Below are 19,275 nucleotides of genomic sequence, written 5' to 3'. Positions count from 1 at the left end.
TATGTTTTCCCAAGAGAAATGACCCATCTGTTTAACTTCCTCAGGAAATTCTCATTTACTTCCTTTGAAAACAAATCTGGTCACCCTTTCTCATATGCCTCCAATAAGAATAAAAATTCTCCAGCAAATTAAAGGCAAAGGAAATATTCTAAAAACTCCTTGAGCAAAACATAAAAAAAATCCTTCATCCGTTGAATCTTTACCGAAGAGGCACTTTCAGGTAGATGTTTTGTAGCAAAATTACATATATATATATATTTGTGCCTCAGCTTGAGTACAAATGTTCTGAACTTTACAAATCAAATTTCATTTCCAGATTTAGGAGAAAAAAGAAACTGTTTTTCTAAATAGGGATACTTTCTACATATTGAAAAAAGCCTGTAAACACAGTAAAATGTATCATCTTCTTCCCTCTTCCCTTTCCAGTGATCAACAAATAAATGAAAACAAATAGCCTTAGGAAAAAAAAAGACAACTCATATGAATAAAATTGAAGAGTTATGAAGTATTTATATGCTCAATTGTAAGTTCCAGTTGTCTTTTCCCTGAACTTCCAGATGTTACCTCTGTAGACATAATACATTTTTTAATTTTTAAAAACTCTGCTTGTTTTGTAAATTGTAATTAAACATTCCTAGCACTACTTAAACAGAAAATACAGATGGGTTTATTCTAGTAGGCACAGAGAGATTCACTTGCAGTTTAAGTTTATACAGCAAGTAAATCTTTACAATAAGTATAGTAGAAAAATAAATCCTTTAGCTTTTGATCATAACCTCTGGATTATGTTTCAATAGCCCTGTAATTGCTACAGGGCTAGCTGTTTGATCGTGGTTACGTACAGAACATTTTAGCATAAATCTAACCAGACTTTCAACATTAAAAGAAATTTACACAATCTGCTTCTTCCATCTCCTAACAGGGTGAAATACATAAGTACCGTGTGTGCGATCAGTACAGCAACAACGCCGCACCTCCCTTTCTCTCTCTCCACATAGAACTGGCAGCGATGCATCCAGCTTATAACCAGTGAATCAGTCACATTAAACCACCAAAATACTCCAGACCCTTTAGTGGAAGCTTTCTTTTTGCCCATCACAGGTCAGTCAGTGACTCCCAGGAGATTCAGTATGTATGCAGACTGCGCAATTCTCACCTATTCTCACTTTTGGTACCAAGAAGATTTTTTAAAAGGAATTGTCCAACAAATCACATGAATACATGTGTTGGAGTATATGTGAGATGGTGAATGCATTTAATTTAATGTCTACAGACAACAATAGAAAAGTGTGCTGTTATAACAGAAAGCTCCTGTCCATGGAAAAGAATGAGTTAAAGCTTGCAGACAGAGAACTGAAGGCCAACAGAGTTTTGTATGCAGCCCAGGCTTGTTCATCATTATCTTTGCAACAGTATTTCCCTAGATTACAAATATTTTTGTGCTCACGACTATTTTGCTGTAAACACAAATGTCTGCTTCCTTTCAGCACTGAATTGATTAAAAAGGTGTGATGGGGCAACTACAATTAACTTGCTCGCTAATCTGGTGAACAAAAAACCATGTATTGAGCAGCTCAATCTTTTAACAGAACACCCTTCTGTTGACAACTCTTCTCTTCAGGGTTTGTCTCCATCAAGGACACAGGTGTAAGTAATACAGGCACCACAACAGCAGTGTAAAACGAGGCACAGGTGACACACACTATGACATTTCCATAGCCAGAATGTGCATACTTTTGCTCCTCTGATGTTTTAATCTTTCCTAGGCATGGTTTTGAAGTAACCACCTTTGACTGCTGATGAAAAGCTGCGCTTCTCTTCCATGCCCACTCAGCACTTTCTCTCTCATTTTGGTCCCAGGTCCCCACAGTTGGCCCTCATATATAGCACCGGTGTGTCGCCTGCACTTCACTACCTCATTTATGCTCTAAAGGAGAGGCAGACTTCTTCAGCTTCTACTCTGGCTTGATGCCTCCAGTAGAAGAAGGACTTCCTATAAAGCATAGCTATACTGTCTTGGAAGAATAAGGGGTAATTCTGAATTTCTTCACAAGATCTAGTAGCACTGGATAAAGAAGGTTCAGTTAGCTCTACAGAGCTGGTCAAGACAAAAACATGTCCAGGCTGTCTTGTAAAACAATATTCCCTACAGTAAGTGCAGGCATGGGTATAGACCCCAGGCATAAAATTAACAGAGACCTCTCTCCTCCCTTATTTTTTTTCACCCTTCTGTGATGCTTGCCCACCCAAATGTGCCTCCTCTCCAGGCAGCTGCAGTGATAGACTCTGCCTGCCCCTCCTCACCCCGGGAAAGGGGAAGAGACAGGCAATCTGTCACTGTCGGCTTGTCTACGTGACAAAGCAGACGGGTGCAGCTACACTGGAACAATTGCTTACACTGCTTTCTGTGCATTAGGACCAAGGCAGCTAGGTTTCCTATAGGAACACCTTCCTGTTCCCCTTCCCCATGGCAGCCATCCCAGCTGTTACTGATGACATACTTTTATTTTTTTAAATTTTCCTTCTCTGCTGCAGCTCCCTTCCTCCCCTCTCCCCCTCTCTGTCTCTTCCTCTTCCTCCCTCCATGCATCCTCTGAGACGGACACGAGGCAGCTTTTGTTTCTGCTGGCCGTAAGCGCACGTGTGCTGGTTGCTCTCTTTGAGTCGCTTGCTGGCCAGACATGCAGTGAGCTCACACTGCAGCTCTTCTCTACAGGAAGCATTATTTTCCATCTTTTTCCTCTAACCGGCTACCATTTGTCAGGGAAATGTAGTATTTCTTTAACAGTTATTTAACAATTTTGATGCTTCCTTCCCTCTGTTACATCTGTTTAAAACCCAGCAAAAGTTACCGGGAGGTACATCTGAAGGATGGCCTAACTGAAATACATCACAGCCAAATAGACCTTTATGGTTTAGCGAACCTAGCTGAAAAGAGCTAATATAACAGATGCATCAAGATTTTCATGGGTATCTACAGTACCTAGAACTGTCGTAGTGTCTATGATTGATATTTATAGCAAATGACTCGCTCAGAAGTTTTACTGGGGGTGGGTGGGGTAAACGCATGTTTTTCAGTAGTTAAAAACCCTTTAGATGGCAGCAGCTTTTACAATTGTATCAAAATACAGTATGTTGAATGACAAATATCCCTTGGTTAAAATATTCAAAGACATATTTTGATAAGTTCAGCTTTTGTAGACAAAAGATAAAGAGTCACTAAAAGTAACTTTATATCAGAAAATACTATGTGCTGACTGAAATAGTTTCTGTCTTGCCCTTCCTGTGACTGGACAAACCATGAGATGACAAGGAAACTGCTGGCCAAACACAGATGCATCAGAGTGAAAAAGAACACAAGAGATTAAAAATGCTGGTTTTGCTACAGCGCACTGGGACTGAAATCCTTGTGCTTCAAATAAGACACAATTAGGAAAGGAAGAAGGTCTACATAAAACACCTGTAAGACTTACTCCTATCAAATACAGAATACCGTAATACACATACCATCTTCACTGGTATGGGGCTCTGTACTAGCATCCTGGTCCACTTCCTCTAATGTACCATGTTCGCTGTATGGGCTGTCACTGCAGGGAAACAAAAGGTCAAGCAGAAAGAGAAACCAGAGCACAAAAAGGATGCTTCAATGGGCACTAAACCCCAGCCCCTTTCCTTTGCAGTCCACTGGGGGTAACTGATGTTTTCCACGCATGTCAAAGACATGCCACTCCCATGCCAATTACTTAAAATTATTCTTATAATGTTATAAAGTAATATACAACATGACTTGCATTAATGCGATGGATACACAATTGCTGGGGAAGTCTACATACCTCTGTTTCAGATAACGTCTTCTGTTATTAAGAAATTATCAGAACCTTGGAATCCCTTCATTTATGAAAAGTGTCTGTGGCTCAGAGAGGAAAGGAGCAGGGGGAAGGCATCACAAACTGAAATTTAAGTTGTTCACATCTCTTGTGAACTGGTGGTTCTCAGTCAGATAGCCAGTTTCCTATCTGGCTGTGGACTTTGTGTAGTACACTGGGAATTCTGGCATCATCTGGCTGAATACAAGGGTATCTTCTTTCAGAAAATATTGTAGGGAATCTCACCATAATTGCCTTTACTTCATGTGTTTTACAGCTAACACTTTTCTATGTGAACCTAAATGCTCTTCTCATTTATTTCTCATTTATTTCCATACTTCTATTGTGTGTGACAGCTATTCTATATCACAGGAGTTGTCCAGACAATCAGTCTAATGATTTCATTACGGAGAAAGAAGGATAATATTCTGACTTACCAGTAGTCATCTCCAGCCATGCATTTTTCGTACACTGGCCCATCAAGTTCCTTAGCATCTGGAAAAATAGCCTCATGATGGATGATGATAGTTTTGATTATCTCATTCACGTGTGCCTGACAAGACACCTGGTCTTGTATGTCTGGAACAGGCATCAGGGTTGGCCCAAAACAAATGGCCAGGTTGTATGGATCCATCATGTTTTCATCGCTGTACTGCGAAAGGCTGTTATAAAAGAAAAATTGAGAAAAATTGACTTTTCCACTGTAACTAACCTTATTTGGAAAACTGGAGAAACTTCATTTTCCATCCCCATTCAGAGATTTCCTGTTCTCTTTGACACAACCCTATGTAACAAAACATAAAAGGGGATTTCTTCAATAGGTTATATACATTATACCACATATCCGTATGTATATGTATGTGTTCCTACACTAGTGTATTTAGCATACGCTGACCTAATAGGCTAATATAAAATGCATCAACTGCTGCTGCTTCTATCTCATCAGTGCTTATCCTTGAGGCCCAAGTAGACTGCATCCTAAGTGGGTATTACATACTCATCATTTCTCATCTGGCCTTGATGAAAGTCTTCCACCAACTCGGTATATAACTTAGGAAGACTGAATTGTCTTCTGGAGGTAACTAAGTTCCTGGATCTTGCAATGTCTCTTGTGACTTCTAGTTTCCATTTTTACTATAGATCCTAAAAGCCCTGAGCATCTTGCCTTTTGCTCAGAAACTCCCACAGGAGTTTCATTTTGGAAGCAACCAAACAAAAGTCTTCGATTGTTCTTATTAATCAACTTTTGCCAGCTCTCCTTTCCTACAGAAAATTCAACATGACTAGGTCTGAATTTTGATTTTGAACGACAAGTTTGACAAGTTGATCTTTATTCCTCTATTTTAAAACACTGAAATTTTTAGTGGAAATTCCGGCTTTTGTGTGGTTCTGTGCAGGACCAGTTTAACAGAACCTGAATTGCTGGGACACCCTTTACTTCAGTGCCATTCTGCACTCTGAAGCAGCATATGCATTGGTATGTCTGGTTGCATTTAAATGCAGCAGTATATTCCCTTTAGAAAGGGAATTTTAGAGAGTGCCTTGTAACAAACAATACAAACTGAAGAGGCCAACCTTTAAATGACTCATTTTATAACTATTCTGTAAAATTAACCATGGTCTGACTTTTTTATGCCTTGATGTTATCATATCCTGTGCATTGATTGGAGACGTTGCTCTACTGATATGTAAGGTTGGTTGTTCAGCCTTTATACGTGTACAAGGTGATTGTGTAAAAACATGACAACTATCATCATGAAACATGGGAAGTGCTGCTGGTGACTGCTGACATGCAATACTCTTCTGGGGTCATTGGTGGGGCTGATGCTGGTTCAACATCTTCATGAATGACCTGGGCAGCAGGATGGGGTGCACACTCGGCCAACTTGTAGATGATGCCACACTGTGGGGAGCAGTAGGTACACTAAAGGACAGGGTTGTCATTTGGAAGGACCTTGACAAAATGGAGGGCTGGATTAACAGGGACTTCATCAAGTTCAACAAGGATGAATACAAAGGAGTGAAAGGTACTTTACTGCAGTCTGGAGCTGACTGCTGCGTAGCAGCTCCCAGTGAAAAACACTGGAGTCTTGTTGTACAGGAAGTTACTTGTGATTCCGAAGTGTGTCCTCTGGCGATGAAGGCTAGCTGCATACGTGGCTGTACTAGGGAGAGCAAAACCAGCAGGTCAAGGGAACTGACTCCGCTCCACTTGGCACTCACAATGCTGTACATGAGGCACCAAGTCTAGTTTTGAGAAACTGACAAACTGGTGCAAGTCCAGAAAAGGTCCACTGGGGTGGTTAGGGAGCTGGAGCATCTGGTGTACAAAGTGAGGTCAACAGCACTGGGTTTGTTCAGCCTTAAGAAGAGAAGGGGAATCTAGCTGCAATCTTCAACCACCAAAATTACAGACACGAGAGAGACAGACTCTTCTTGGAGGTACACAGCAAAGGGATGAGAGGCAACAGCTGCCAGTCACAGCAAGGGATATTCCAACTGAGAGCAGGAATAAAATTCTGCAGTGTAAGGGTGACCAAGCACTGGCCCAGACTACCCAGAGAAGCTGTGGGTTCTTTGCCTTTTGAGATACTTGACTGGTTAAGGCCTTGAGCAACTTGATCTAACTTTAGAAGCTTTGAGCAGGGGGCTAGACCAGTTGACTTCAAGCCATGGGATGCGATGACTTCATGTGGCCAAGCAGGTCACATGAACATATGCAAAAAGCAGAAATGGATTTGCAGGAAGTCAGACTAAGGGAATGTTTTTTCTGTGGCTGTACCAGGGGCAGTCTGGATGCAGAAAGAGACTTAACCTTCTTTCTGAATTGCATTCCTGGGTAGAGAGCATAGATTTAGCTAACATGACCGTGTACGAAGTACAACCTTGTGTAACTGATATGTCTAACTGAAGAAGAAGCTGCAATGTAAGCATTTGAGCTATTTACATGGTGTCACTACTGAGGGATGAATTCATGTTTTCAGTGAATAGTTACTTTCACAAAACTTTGGATCTCTGCCTCTCTTTTAAATATTGACTGAAAATGGTTTATGAATTACTAGAAGAAAGGAAATAGGAACAGCTGTGAATGCAGGCACACACACATAACCTGGCTGAAAAGACCCTGTTTCTATAGGAACAGACAGAAAGGATGAAATGGGGAAGGTAGCGAAGACAGAATGAATCAGCAGGGGGAAAATTTAGAAAGAAAAAAAAAAGAGGAAAAAGGCAATACAAAGACAGATATAAGGGGAAACAGACAACATAACAGCAGAAAGAAAAGAGCCAGAATCAGGGCAAAGTGCACAGGAAGAAAAGTTTGCAGTGAAAATACTGGCCTCAGCAAAACCAGAGGGGGCTATGAAGGGCTGGAGGGAGAAACACAGTGCAGTCACCCAAACTGTCTTCTATTTTCTCTCTGAGAATGAAATAGTTTTTTGGTGTCATAAAGACATGAACACCTCTCTCCCTTTCTTACACACCCCTTCTTCCAGCAGCTGCCTGTGTTTTGCAGTGCCAGGATCCACCCAGTTTATACCAAAGCATACACAGAGGATACGTGTTCTCTGTGCTGGTAGCCCCACTACCAGAGAATAGAAGAAGCAATACATATTTCACCCTGGCAGTGCCTAGCATTAAATAGCTAGCTTGTAGTGCCTGTTTTGCCTGAATATACTGTTTACTTTTTCCATCAGGAAATTACAATTATCTTCAGATGAGGAAAAAAATAAATAAATGATATAAATTATTTTAAATTTAACTACAACTTGTATTTGTTGTTTTTCTTGCTTTATTGCTGTAGCCTGCACTCCCCATTTCAGATATCACTTTAATCTATCTTATTACAACCTTGCTCATTGTTGGACAAATGGAATTTTAATTTGAATGAAAACTGGCATTTTCCATCTATTTTCATTGCCAATTAGAAGATCATCTTTTGTGTTAAATGGAGCTTAAATGTAAACAATACATAGAATATGAGTAAACGCAAAGAATGTCAATACCAGCAGAGGACGGCAGACAAAGGTACGGTACCTCCAGGAATTATAAAGCACTTACTGGTTGAGGAAGGCAAAGAGGTATCTCATCACTATAAGGACCGACCTGGGCAAAGTAAGGAGGAGTTTGCGGATGTGAAGAGCCCTCTCATAGAGATTGTCTATTCCTGTAAACAGAAGAGAGTATTTTAAATTCCCTTTCATATTATTGTCTAAAATAACATTTAGTCATTTTACTTAATTTGACTCTTGACTCAACATGTCCCTGGACAATATCTTCTCATTTTGTATTATTAGAAAAATAATACCTGAAAGTCTTCCCTCCTCTCATTAAAATCACACAATATGCAAGTAGTGTCTTTAATTGTAAGAAGTGGCGAATCTCCCAAACCCTGTGTCATTTGCTGACCTAGACAGCTCATGAAACCAAAATATCAGAACATAAATAACCTGAGGGAACATGCTTGCCATCAGTTTTGAATACAGATTCATTCTCATTGAATTCACTCATTTGAATATGGATATCGGATACAATATTCTTATCTGTGAGCTTGTATAATTAGTTTTCTTAATGAACTGTCTGGCTATAACTCTATTAATGTTAAGTAGACAAAGTAGGAGAAAGGTCTTAAGTTGTTTGGGGTGCAGACAACAAAAAAAAGATCCCATGTACCTTCCTGACTGATTTTATAGCAATCCACCAAAATTCTTCTGAAGCAGGCAAAACAAACTCAGCTTAATAAAAGCATCAGTTCTTAATGTTTTGTAACAAGGATGCACTATTTTCTATGCTGGTCAGAAAGATTATGTGATGCAAGTGGGGTACTGATGGGATAAAATAAATTATTTTTCAAAACAAGTAATCTGTAAAGTTTTTACTCAATGTGTCTTCTATATAAATGCCATTGTTAGAAACAACCTAAAATTTCAGTAATGCTCCTCCTGTTAACCAAGAAAGAATGCTACAGTTAACAACGCCTAGGGAAAATCATAGTAGACTAGATGAGAAATACTGTCCAGTGGCATTGACATGCATATTCAAAAATTTGGAAATGAGAAACAGGAGCTGATGCCAATAGCTAAAAAAGCATTTGAATCAAAAAAGTTATATTTAACAGTAGACATTTAAAATAAACATATAAAAATGTGCTAACTGTACTCAGAGTTCTTGGTGTTTATTCATGCTCTCTGGTATGGCTATTTCTCCCAATCAGCATTTATTTGTAGATGCAAAGTGTGTGTTGACTTATGTTTCTTAGAAGACCTACTGGTGTATTTTGGTACCAAGTACGAAGCGTAAGAAGAGTATCAGCTGTGAGACTTCTGTCTACCACATAGTAGTGCTGCACTTCATTAGGAAATGCCACTGTAGGAAACTAAGGGGCAAAAGCTGTTCCTACATCTGTGCTTATGGGAGATCCCACTGGCTCAGCACCACTAATGTGATTTTGGGATGGGGTGAAACAGTTTCTTGCGAGTCTCTGCAGAAGCAGACCAGTCCACCATTGCTGGTATAAAGGAAATCCATTTGGATTGTGGCGTTCAGCACAGAAATAGCAAAGAGGAGCACTTGCAGGAGCAAAAAACCTATAGTGCCGTGGGTGAACACTGGAATACCGACCCTGGGGAGCTACCACTGACTGCATCAAAACTCATGGGGAAAAAGACTGCTGTCAAGTTGTGTAATTTATAACCTAGTGAGTCACACTGAACCAAAGCTCTAGCTGAAAATCACTTTAAGCCATTACATTTCCTCAAGTGGAATACAGGACTTTAAATTTATTTTTATGTTTCTGTTAAACTTGAACTATATAAATCAAAAAGAAATATTTCTGGTTACTGGTTAAGGACAGGAGTCCTTGGCAGGGACCTGCTATGCCTGGGAGCTGTTTGCACGTATACGGTCTGCAGAGCAATTGAAATTCTCCTCTCTCTTGTTCCAGGGCATACCACATCTCAGACATGCTAATGCTATGCAGCTTCACTTCTGCACTGGAGTGCCATGTTACTCTTCTGCACTGCTCATGGTCACTGTTTTTAGCACGAGGCCTTTCTCCACCTGCCTAAACTCAGCAGCTTTCAGTGGAAGGAGCCTCAGCATATCTTCACTTCCCATTCCTCCAGCAGAAGCAGCAGTTGTTACTGCTAGCGGTGCCTTGTGGTCTCCAACTCACCCAACCTTCCCCCTGTCTGTGAATCTTTGTAGGTTTTGGTGGTTCTGAGCCTGCGTGTATGTGGGTTTTCTATGGAATGGGGCTCAGGTAGGAAGGTGCATCAGTTACTTCTTTCAACACTCCTGCCTCAGCAGCATGTCTGCACAGTGACGTGGTTCATCTTCTCCCGAGCCTTTCCACCCTGTGTACTGGAAATGGGAAGCTGGAGAGAAGCTGTGACACAGATCTGCTTTCTGCATCAAAACCTCTGCAGGCTGATACCTTGTGCTGCAGCCCTGCCTCTTCCAACCACTTCTGGAGACCTGCCCTGACCCAGGTTCAGTCATCACTGAATCCAGACCAGCACTGGACTGAGAAATGCACTGGCCTGACTCCCAGGTGGGTCTGGTGGCTCGTTCCAGCAGCATGCTGCCAATCTGGGTGTGATAGCTTTGTCAGAACTAATAAATGAAAACCAGCATGGGACACAGTCTCAAATACTGGCAGGCAGGTACCGCACAGAAGCCGTCACACTCTCTAAAAGAGACTCTCTGCTTTGTGCCAACTGCAACTCTTCAAGCAGCTCACAGACATGGATGACAGGATGTATGAGTCAGGAACTGGTCCCTGTAGACACCGCGGACCAGCAGAGGAGGCACAAAGAATTTAGATGTGTGTCCATGTGTTGAGCTCTCCCAGCTGCCCTAGTAGGGGCATTACTGCTACTAGCAGGTCACCTCCATGCCGAAGCTGTTACAAGCTGCAGATGCGAGAACGAGGTGTGTGTATTGCTGATACCTTCCTGGTAACCCAGTCCTAGTTTCTGTGAAAGCCCCTTTATTGAAAACCCAAACCTCTGCCAAGTGGTAAGTTTGTGTACTTTCCACACTATTTCAAAAGGCTTGTTTATCTTTCTTAGCACTGACTCTGTTTAAAGGAGATACGAAATAACATAATGTATTTGCATGCTGCTTTTAAACGAGGAGCCAAATTTAATAGTTGCTTGTGTGCATGCAGTGCATGAGTATTTGGATATGTGGGAAAGAAGGAATGAATACAGAGAGCTCTTTCTGCATCCAGGCAGAAAGAATTTGCAGCTCTGCTGTTTCCCATGCAGAGGAAAGAGAAAGCATTGCTTTGCCTACACTTGGCTGCATGGCCAAAGAGGAGCCCAAGACCAAATGGCCATCCAGGCTACAAACTGGTTGCTGCAAGGAACCACTGGCAGTCCCAGTACTGAAGTGTATTACCACTGTGTCCTCCTAGTACCAAAGTGCACATAACACCGTGTCTTCCCTCTCACAGTGCTTCTGTTGGAGGCCCTCTGTATTACTCTGATTTTCAAGAACTGCAATTAGTCCTACCTCAGCACACAGAAAGGTATCTCCCACTTTTCAGCTAAGAAAACTGAAGTACTGATATTACAGGACTTGTCCAAATAATGCAATAGTTGCCAAAAGAAATAGAAATCAGGGAAGTTGAAAACTGATTCATTACTCCAATGATATGATTTGATTCCCATTCTCAAACACAAGCAAGGGGATAAGCCTCTGGCAAGGCCAAACACAGAACTATTGTGTTTTCTCTAACTATGTCAGGGAAGGGAGATCTGTGTGAAGGACACATGAATACCAACCTCAAATCAAGACTACCACCGGTTAAAAATAAAAAATAGAGACAATTATTTATTTTCTACTTCCCATGTCTCAGAGCAGAGCAAATTTTTTGGAGCTCTTGTCTGACATGCCTACATCCAGACCTGTCTCAGCCATGAGGGTCAAATCCACAACCAGGAGAATGAATCCAGCTTACTCATGTCACTGCATAAATGAAAAAAATATCAGCCATCTGCCTCTTTATCAGCCACAGGCTAAGGTCCGCTTCCCAGCAGCATGAGACAGGCATAAATCCTAGCTACTCAACCCTCCTGTAAAAGTTGTGATTTTCAGCCTCCAGGAAAGATGAAACACTGGAACCCGTTTTGGAGAGGTGGTGACACCTTTGCTTTCTACAGAGTTACATTGAGTCAATGATGTGCGCTTTTCTCTTGCTTGAGAAATAATATATTTTAACCACCTGACTGATATCTGTTGACTCATGATGAGGTTTTTGCCGAGGTAGACACTCTAATGTGAAACAGATTAGAGGTGAACAATCTGCCTCTGAAGAGTAAAGGAAGCTTAAGAGGGAAGAAAACATAATTACTAACAGAAGTCCCCAAATGCAAATAAAACAAGACCAACTTATAAACGAAGACAGGGATACATTCATCCTAAATAACATTAAGAAAATGTAAGTCAAATTGAAGTTTAATTAAGCAATAATCATGAAGTAGTGGAGCATGTAAAAGGCAATAAATATTCAAACATATATTAATTCAGTGCTTTGGTGATGGAGAACAAAAGACTTCCGCAAGACAGCAATTGCAGTTGCTCCCAAATACTCTGGGCCAACTGGACAGCTACAAGCCTTTATCATCCAGTTTAGCTGAAGATGCTACAAGTGCACTGGCCATGGTCGTGGTCCTATATATGGCCCCTCCTGCACTGGTGGTGAAGCAGTTATTCAACAAAGAGAAGATCCAGCCTGGGAGCAGTCAGAGCTCAGAAAACAGAAACACAGATTCTGATTTGTGCTTGTTTAACCATCCTCTGTTGATATCCTTCTTGGGCCAATCTCAGTAGTAACAAAAGAAATGCGAACATTTTGCAAAGGGAAGATACTATTGATCAGAACACGTGGAAGGAGAAAACTGGTCTCAGCAAGGAATGAACTGTGCTAACCTAATTGCACCTACTGTGCAAGCTAAGCGTATTTCACAGGCAAGGGTGGTATAAAGGAGGAAGAAGAAAGCAAACGATGGTAATGTAAGATCTCTCTCTCCTTTAGGATCACTGATTTGAAGGATAAAATCCAATGTGGTGTTGCTGTGTGGGGGTGACTCACTGCTTCGACTTGGAGGGGCACCTACTAGTAACAGAATGAGTGCCTAATGCTTTCTTTACACACACGTTGAACATCAAATGGGAATGAGTTACACTTGCAGATGCAATTTTTATGGTCGATTTGTAGCTGACAGGTAATCTACAAGAGTATGAATTAGTGCTGAATTTAGCAATTTGTGCCTCTTTCCACTTTGGTAGATGAGTCCAATACAACTCAAAGATATGTATATATTAACTCAGCAATGCCATTTACAGCTGTTTCATATCTATTTATGAAGGCATTGCAGGAGGACAAACACAATGGTATCCACCGTCACTTCGGGAAAGAAACAGTCGTCATGTTGTAGAAACTTTTTCAGGAAGAGCTGACAACTCATAATACAGTTTTTAACTTTTAAAGTAATAGTCTGGAAAAGCAGTAAAATCAATTTCTTACATAATATTTATATCTGGAGGAAAATGCACACTGCTGGCTGCAAGGGATCAAAATGATGAACATTAGAAGGAAGAAATATGTAAATTTTCATCCACCCTGGCATCTTAGTATATCAAAATTAAGGCAAGGGAGATGAAACCAAGAAGAATTTTAATGACCCAAGCAGAAGCTGAACAGTCTGGGCAGCTGAGGTGAGTCCATGGCCACAATTGCGCAGGTATGTATATATAAAAATCAACTATAATGAACACGTATAAGAACTCACACCAGGAGAGGAACTGCAGTCCTCAAGCAGTGAAGGTGAACTATGGCAAGCGTTCAGCACAGCTTCAGTACCCTCTGCCTACCTGCAACTCCTGTTACAAATATTCTGCGTATGTTTGGCCCAACCTGTTTCTACAACGGGGCGGAAAAGAACCACAGCACAACTCTCCTCCCTTCCCCACCACCCCATTTTACCTGCTGGATTGCGGAGTGCTGCTCTGAGCAATAGTGGCCAATACTTTTGCTGGGAACGTAGACTTATGACCCATAATGAAATGGATTCTTTATGTTCTGTCCTACCTTTCATGCTTGCTCTGGAGAAGTCAGAATTTGGACACAATTTTAGCTAAAACAGTTCATAAACCCCAACAGAGTAACACTGTTCTCATGAGTCTAATTAAAACAAATTGTCCTAAAAGTCAGTCATTTTGCACTGCTTCCAATGTATTTCCAAAAGGGGAAGCATTAAATCACAATGCTCTATTTCATTGAAAATATATGCATAAATGTAAAGGAATTCCTCAGGGGCTGTACTGAGGAAAGGTTCATTTTGCAGCTGCAACCTCAATTATGCTTGACATCCATAACTAAGTATTTCAGTTTCAAGAGGTTTTTCACTGGCAACATTTCATTTCCATATAAAATGCATGACATTCTGCCCTCTTAAAGTTTTACATGATGATTAACTTTATTAACTTTTTTTTTTCCGTCCCTCTTTTTATAACAATGTCTGCCACCAATTAATAAAAACACACTGGTATTTATCTAAAAAAAAACCATTTGAAAACAACTTAATGTTTACTCTTTTTCTCACTGTTCATCAGAAAGTGAATGCAATAAGCATTAAGAGTAAATTTAAGTAAGGGTTAGGGTTAGTAAAGTTACTTAAATCCTCTTAAATAAAAATGTGAATGCTTTCTGGTCTTAACACACTCAGTTGTGACCTAAAGAAGTTGTGGTAACCTCTGTTCTCACGAGGGAAATGGAGTCAATCCTTGCTCCCACAAAAATGAAGACCAAGATACTTAGTAGGCGAGGGAACTGTTTGGTGTATGAGGGCCGTGTGAGCACAGAAAAAGGAACTAACACAACTATGACAGGTTCAAAGTCTGTAGTGGGAGAAAAAATCTTGCCTCGATTGTCTTCCTTTTTGCAAGATATATGAAGTGTTAGGGTTGAAAGAGAGCAATGGAAAGAGTCTTTGAAAAGACAGACAGTTTCTAATATTATGTGCCACACAGGTTTTATTTAAATTGAACGGTGACAGGTAGTATATTCTGAAATGCTTGCTTTTTTTTTCCAAATAAAAAGCATCTTATTGCCTGGAAGTAGTGGACCACTTAACAAAGCACACAGACTAGGTACACAGCTGTAAAAACAGTCCACCCCAGGCTCCTCTCAGATAATCAGAAGATGCAGACACACAGCTCACTATTCTCAGTGTGTGATTCTGGGGCTGGCTGTGGATACAAGGTACAAGAGCTGTTTCTTTCTCTGATCACACCACATTCAAAACTCCCACTGTGACAACACAAAATAAAACCACCCCAATATGTTCAAAACAAAAATCCCCTTTGTCCAGCCGAATTCCAGATTTATGTCTTCTCCCTCCACTGAAGGGAGGCACTGACATGTCATTTTGGAGTGCCTCTAAAGATAACCTCAAGGAAACCAAACCAAACAACACAATCCTGCTCTTTCTTATGTAGATATCTGTCCTCCTCCAAAACTTGTCAGAAACATATTGGGGACTCACAGCAAACATTATCACGAACAAAATTTCTTTCTTCTGTAAGAGCAACCGTACAAGTCAAATCCAGCAGAACTACTCAGTCATTACACCTTGTTTTGACAAGCTGTTACAGAGCTGATAATCCAGTCTTAGGAGAGCCTCATAGAACAGGCAGTCTAAACCAGAATCAGATGGCGACACCTCTTCCCCTGTAATGGTCCATTTGAGAGGGCCACAAGGATGCTCAGAGGGCTGGAGCACCTCTCCTATGGGGACAGGCTGAGGGAGTTGGGGTTGTTCAGCCTGGAGAAGAGAAGGCTCCAGGGAGACCTTACAGCAGCCTTCCAGTGCCTGAAGGGGGCCTGCAGGACAGCTGGGGAGGGACTCTGTGTCAGGGGGTGTAGTGATAGGACAAGGGGGAATGGCTTTAAAGTAAAAAAGGGGAGATTTAGATTAGATATTCAGAAGACATTATTTACTGTGAGGGTGGTGAGGCCCTGGCACAGGCTGCCCAGAGAAGCTGTGGATGCCCCGTCCCTGGAGGTGCTCAAGGCCAGGCTGGATGGGGCTTTGGGCAACCTGGTCTGGTGGGAGGTGTCCCTGCCCATGGCAGGGGGGTGGAGCTGGGTGGTCTTTAAGGTCCCTTCCAACCCAACCTGTTCTATGATGATTCTATGAACACAGTGGAGTGCAACTCCACTGACTATATTGCCTGTAATAACACATATAGTATCTCCACATATAAGAATCACCATCTCAATTTTCGTATTGCTTAGTCAAAATAATGGAGTCATAAAGAGATCCAAAGGGTAGAGTCTGATAGCAGAAATTTTGAAAAGAAAATCTTGTACAAATGTTAATGATGAAAGTGATTAATCTTTTGAACAGCTTATCTAAGAATGTGGTAGATTTCCTGTCAACTGAAGCCATTAAATCAATACATTTTACCAGTAGACATGCTTTAATTCATCCAAAAGTTATGGAAATCAGCACAGAATTATTAGGTAAAGTTCCATCACCCCTGTCGTGCAGAAAATCACTCAGTCAAAACGATCCCACTTTAGATTTCAATTTCTATGACTCACAGACATTTTCTGGGCTGTGACATTACAGTTAGCTAAAGCTGAGCTCAGGCAGTACCAAGATTATGCTTTCTAAAAAGACGATGCCTGTCTCAGCATCCTCCTTAGTGTGGTATCAGACTGTTAAACTGTAGTGTTAAGGTCCTTCAGGACTCTTCAGAACCACTGAGACTGTGAATAGTAACAGCTGCAGAAAATCACGCTGGTCTGTTGGACAAAAACCATAACATTGCACACAGAACTGATCCTAGCAATCCACACACTTGTAACCTCCAGGCTGAATTACTGCAATCCTCCCTATCTGGGAAGGAAACGGCACACGCGGGGTTCCCCGTGGCATGGAGCAGAAAAGCCCATCTACTCACGAGCCCAGGACACTGGGAACACGTAAGTCTGCTGTCCTGACTGCTGGGCTGTCTCCTTTGCCAAAATAGCACAGTTCAGAGAGCTTGCCCTGATTAGTATTCCAAAAGGACTGGCCCTTGTTACCTGTGAAACTGTCCATTGGCTCCATTTGGCTGAAATAAGCTATTTACAAAGGAAGGGTTCAGAGGAGGAAATTCTTCCACAAAGCTAGGACCTCTGACTACTTCTGATGGACCCGCAGGGAACAGTAAGCCTACTGATGGTTGGTTTGGCCTCACACCTCCTGAACATCTGCAGGGATCTGTGAACTGGAAAAGGTTTTGTGCATGCCAGAGCAATTCAGCCATCCACTGAGAACTTCCTAAATTACTACAACCTTTCAGCGTCCAGCTATGAACACCAGCAGCACACAGACCCATATGCTGCTCCTCTTGGGCATCCCATTACAACTTGGCAATTCTTGTGTATTGGAAGGCAGACTGGGCTCTTCTGCAGACAACATTCAGCTGCTTCCTCCTTGCACTGAATAGTCTTCCTGCCGGTTGGACCTGGGTTTTTAAGCTAAGCACAACAAAGGAACCACACAATGCCGAGCGACTAGTTACTTATTCACTAGCACTGACTCCAAGCTGTAGGGCATGAAAACCTTTGTGAAATGTAACATACACTGTTTGCATGGTCATGACTTCATCCCCTTCCATCTGCCTCAGTGCACAGAGGAAAATAATAATGCGTATAAATTTAACTATCTCCTGTATACCAAAAGGTTTTCTTCCTGCTCTATTAAACAAAGAGTTGCACTGTACATTAATCCCACTGGAAAAAGGGAACAACCACAGCTGCAAGTATGACTAATAACTGACCCAGACTGTTACAGATGGCAAACAAATTGTCTCAGAAAAATCTGTGAAGACAGTTCTTTTTTCAGGCTGCTATTGTATATATGAAAGTAAAATTCTATTGAGAAGAAATAGAGATTTCTACTTACTGATACAAGAAATAAGATCATTAAATCTTTCCTTAGGAAAGACAGGATTTTCCAGCCCTCGGAAATAGAGCTTCAGTACTCCAGCAACTGAGTTAATGTCGTGGTTACTTTGGTCATCTGCCAAAGGATTTTCACCTTAAAAGTAAATAAAGTGAATGAAACACATGCAGGAGCATTCTTGCATGCAACATTTTAATAAATGAATGACTTTTTTTTTGATTGTTTTGGTTTTTACTATGTGGGAGGTGACAAGGCAAGCATTCATGTAAGATTATAAACATTGCTTTAGAAATCCCAGGCTTTTCACTGTAGAAATTACACTGAAAACAGTAGCCTAAATAAAGCTTCCTTTACATTACATAATGTAGTGATCTCTTAAGTCCTGAACTTCCAATCAGGTATTTGTGAACATGTTATGATTTACCAGTAGTAAAATAAAAAAGCTGTATGTTCTTAACTGAATAGAGTTTCTCAGACTATTCTTTGGGAGCTTACATAAAACAAACAGATTATCTAACTCTTCGAATTGCAAATTTGTCTTCATTATTTAAAACTAAAGCATTCAGGAATATTTACAACCATTTAGTGAAAACACTTTATGGAAACTGAAAACCTAAGGCCCAAGACTGAACTGTGTGTAATTTTAAAGACTTAATCTTTATTTTGAAACACTTTAAAATGTATGCACTTTCCAGACTAACACTACCTAGGAGAAGCACTGAACAACAAGGCAGATGCAGAAGTTGTAGAGCAGGAGGACACGCCTTCACTTAGCATGTAAAAACAGCTACTTCACCTATCTTGTCAAGATCAAGTTTAACAAGATATGCAATTAATATTTGGGAGAAAAATACTGGGCATCTTTTTTCATGCTTTTAGTCATAAGATTTAGTCCTTGAAGGACTAAAGTTTCTTCTAGAAACTAATAAGAAAAAAAAAAAAGGTTCCAAAACCCAAGAAAAGAGAATGTAAGATTAGACAAACAAACAAACAAACAAAAAACCTAAGTAACTAGTGTTGCTTTAATGTAATTAGGGGATTGGATTGGCAATGCCCTGGACCTTGTCTCCCCTAGCAGAGGAATCAGGTTTGCTGTTGCATTTTATATTCATGTGTAAAAAATTATTTTCAATTCCTGGTATCTTTCCCATAATTCCTCCTCTGGGGCTGAAGTTTCCTTGAGGAATGAAAACGGTAGTTAAAAATGGAACAGCTCTTTCACAGTCTGTATTTGCATTGATCCTGTATTTGCACTGATCATGATTCACTTTGGCAGAGGGACTAGGAACTCGAGCACTCATATTCCAGAAGATCAAGTAACAGCGTTCTCAAATTGCATTAAGTAGTCTCTTGAATGTAATTAAAAACATAATCTTTCCTTTTTGAGGAGCTTTAAAATAAAATAAAGACTAACTATTCCTTGCAGTTTACCATAACAAAAGACT

The 19,275-nt window shown here is 40.8% G+C and overlaps 1 protein-coding gene across 3 annotated transcripts in view; it reads right to left on the bottom strand.

Moving 5' to 3' along the window:
* SRGAP1 (SLIT-ROBO Rho GTPase activating protein 1) overlaps positions 1 to 19,275 on the bottom strand; it is a 152,723-nt gene that overhangs the window by 10,417 nt on the left and 123,031 nt on the right. For all 3 annotated transcript variants that reach the window (XM_040552246.1, XM_040552255.1, XM_040552265.1), the window contains exons 15-18: positions 17,831 to 17,965; positions 7,926 to 8,031; positions 4,304 to 4,528; positions 3,508 to 3,587 (exon numbers count right to left, since the gene is read on the bottom strand). In XM_040552246.1, coding sequence (XP_040408180.1) covers positions 3,508 to 3,587; positions 4,304 to 4,528; positions 7,926 to 8,031; positions 17,831 to 17,965 — 546 coding nt within the window. The remainder of the gene's footprint in view (positions 1 to 3,507; positions 3,588 to 4,303; positions 4,529 to 7,925; positions 8,032 to 17,830; positions 17,966 to 19,275) is intronic.

The sequence above is a fragment of the Cygnus olor genome, chromosome 1 (genome assembly GCF_009769625.2).
Source record: "Cygnus olor isolate bCygOlo1 chromosome 1, bCygOlo1.pri.v2, whole genome shotgun sequence".
Lineage (NCBI taxonomy): Eukaryota > Metazoa > Chordata > Aves > Anseriformes > Anatidae > Cygnus > Cygnus olor.
Note: the sequence above shows the minus strand (reverse complement) of the source record. Positions and strands in the feature narration are given on the sequence as shown.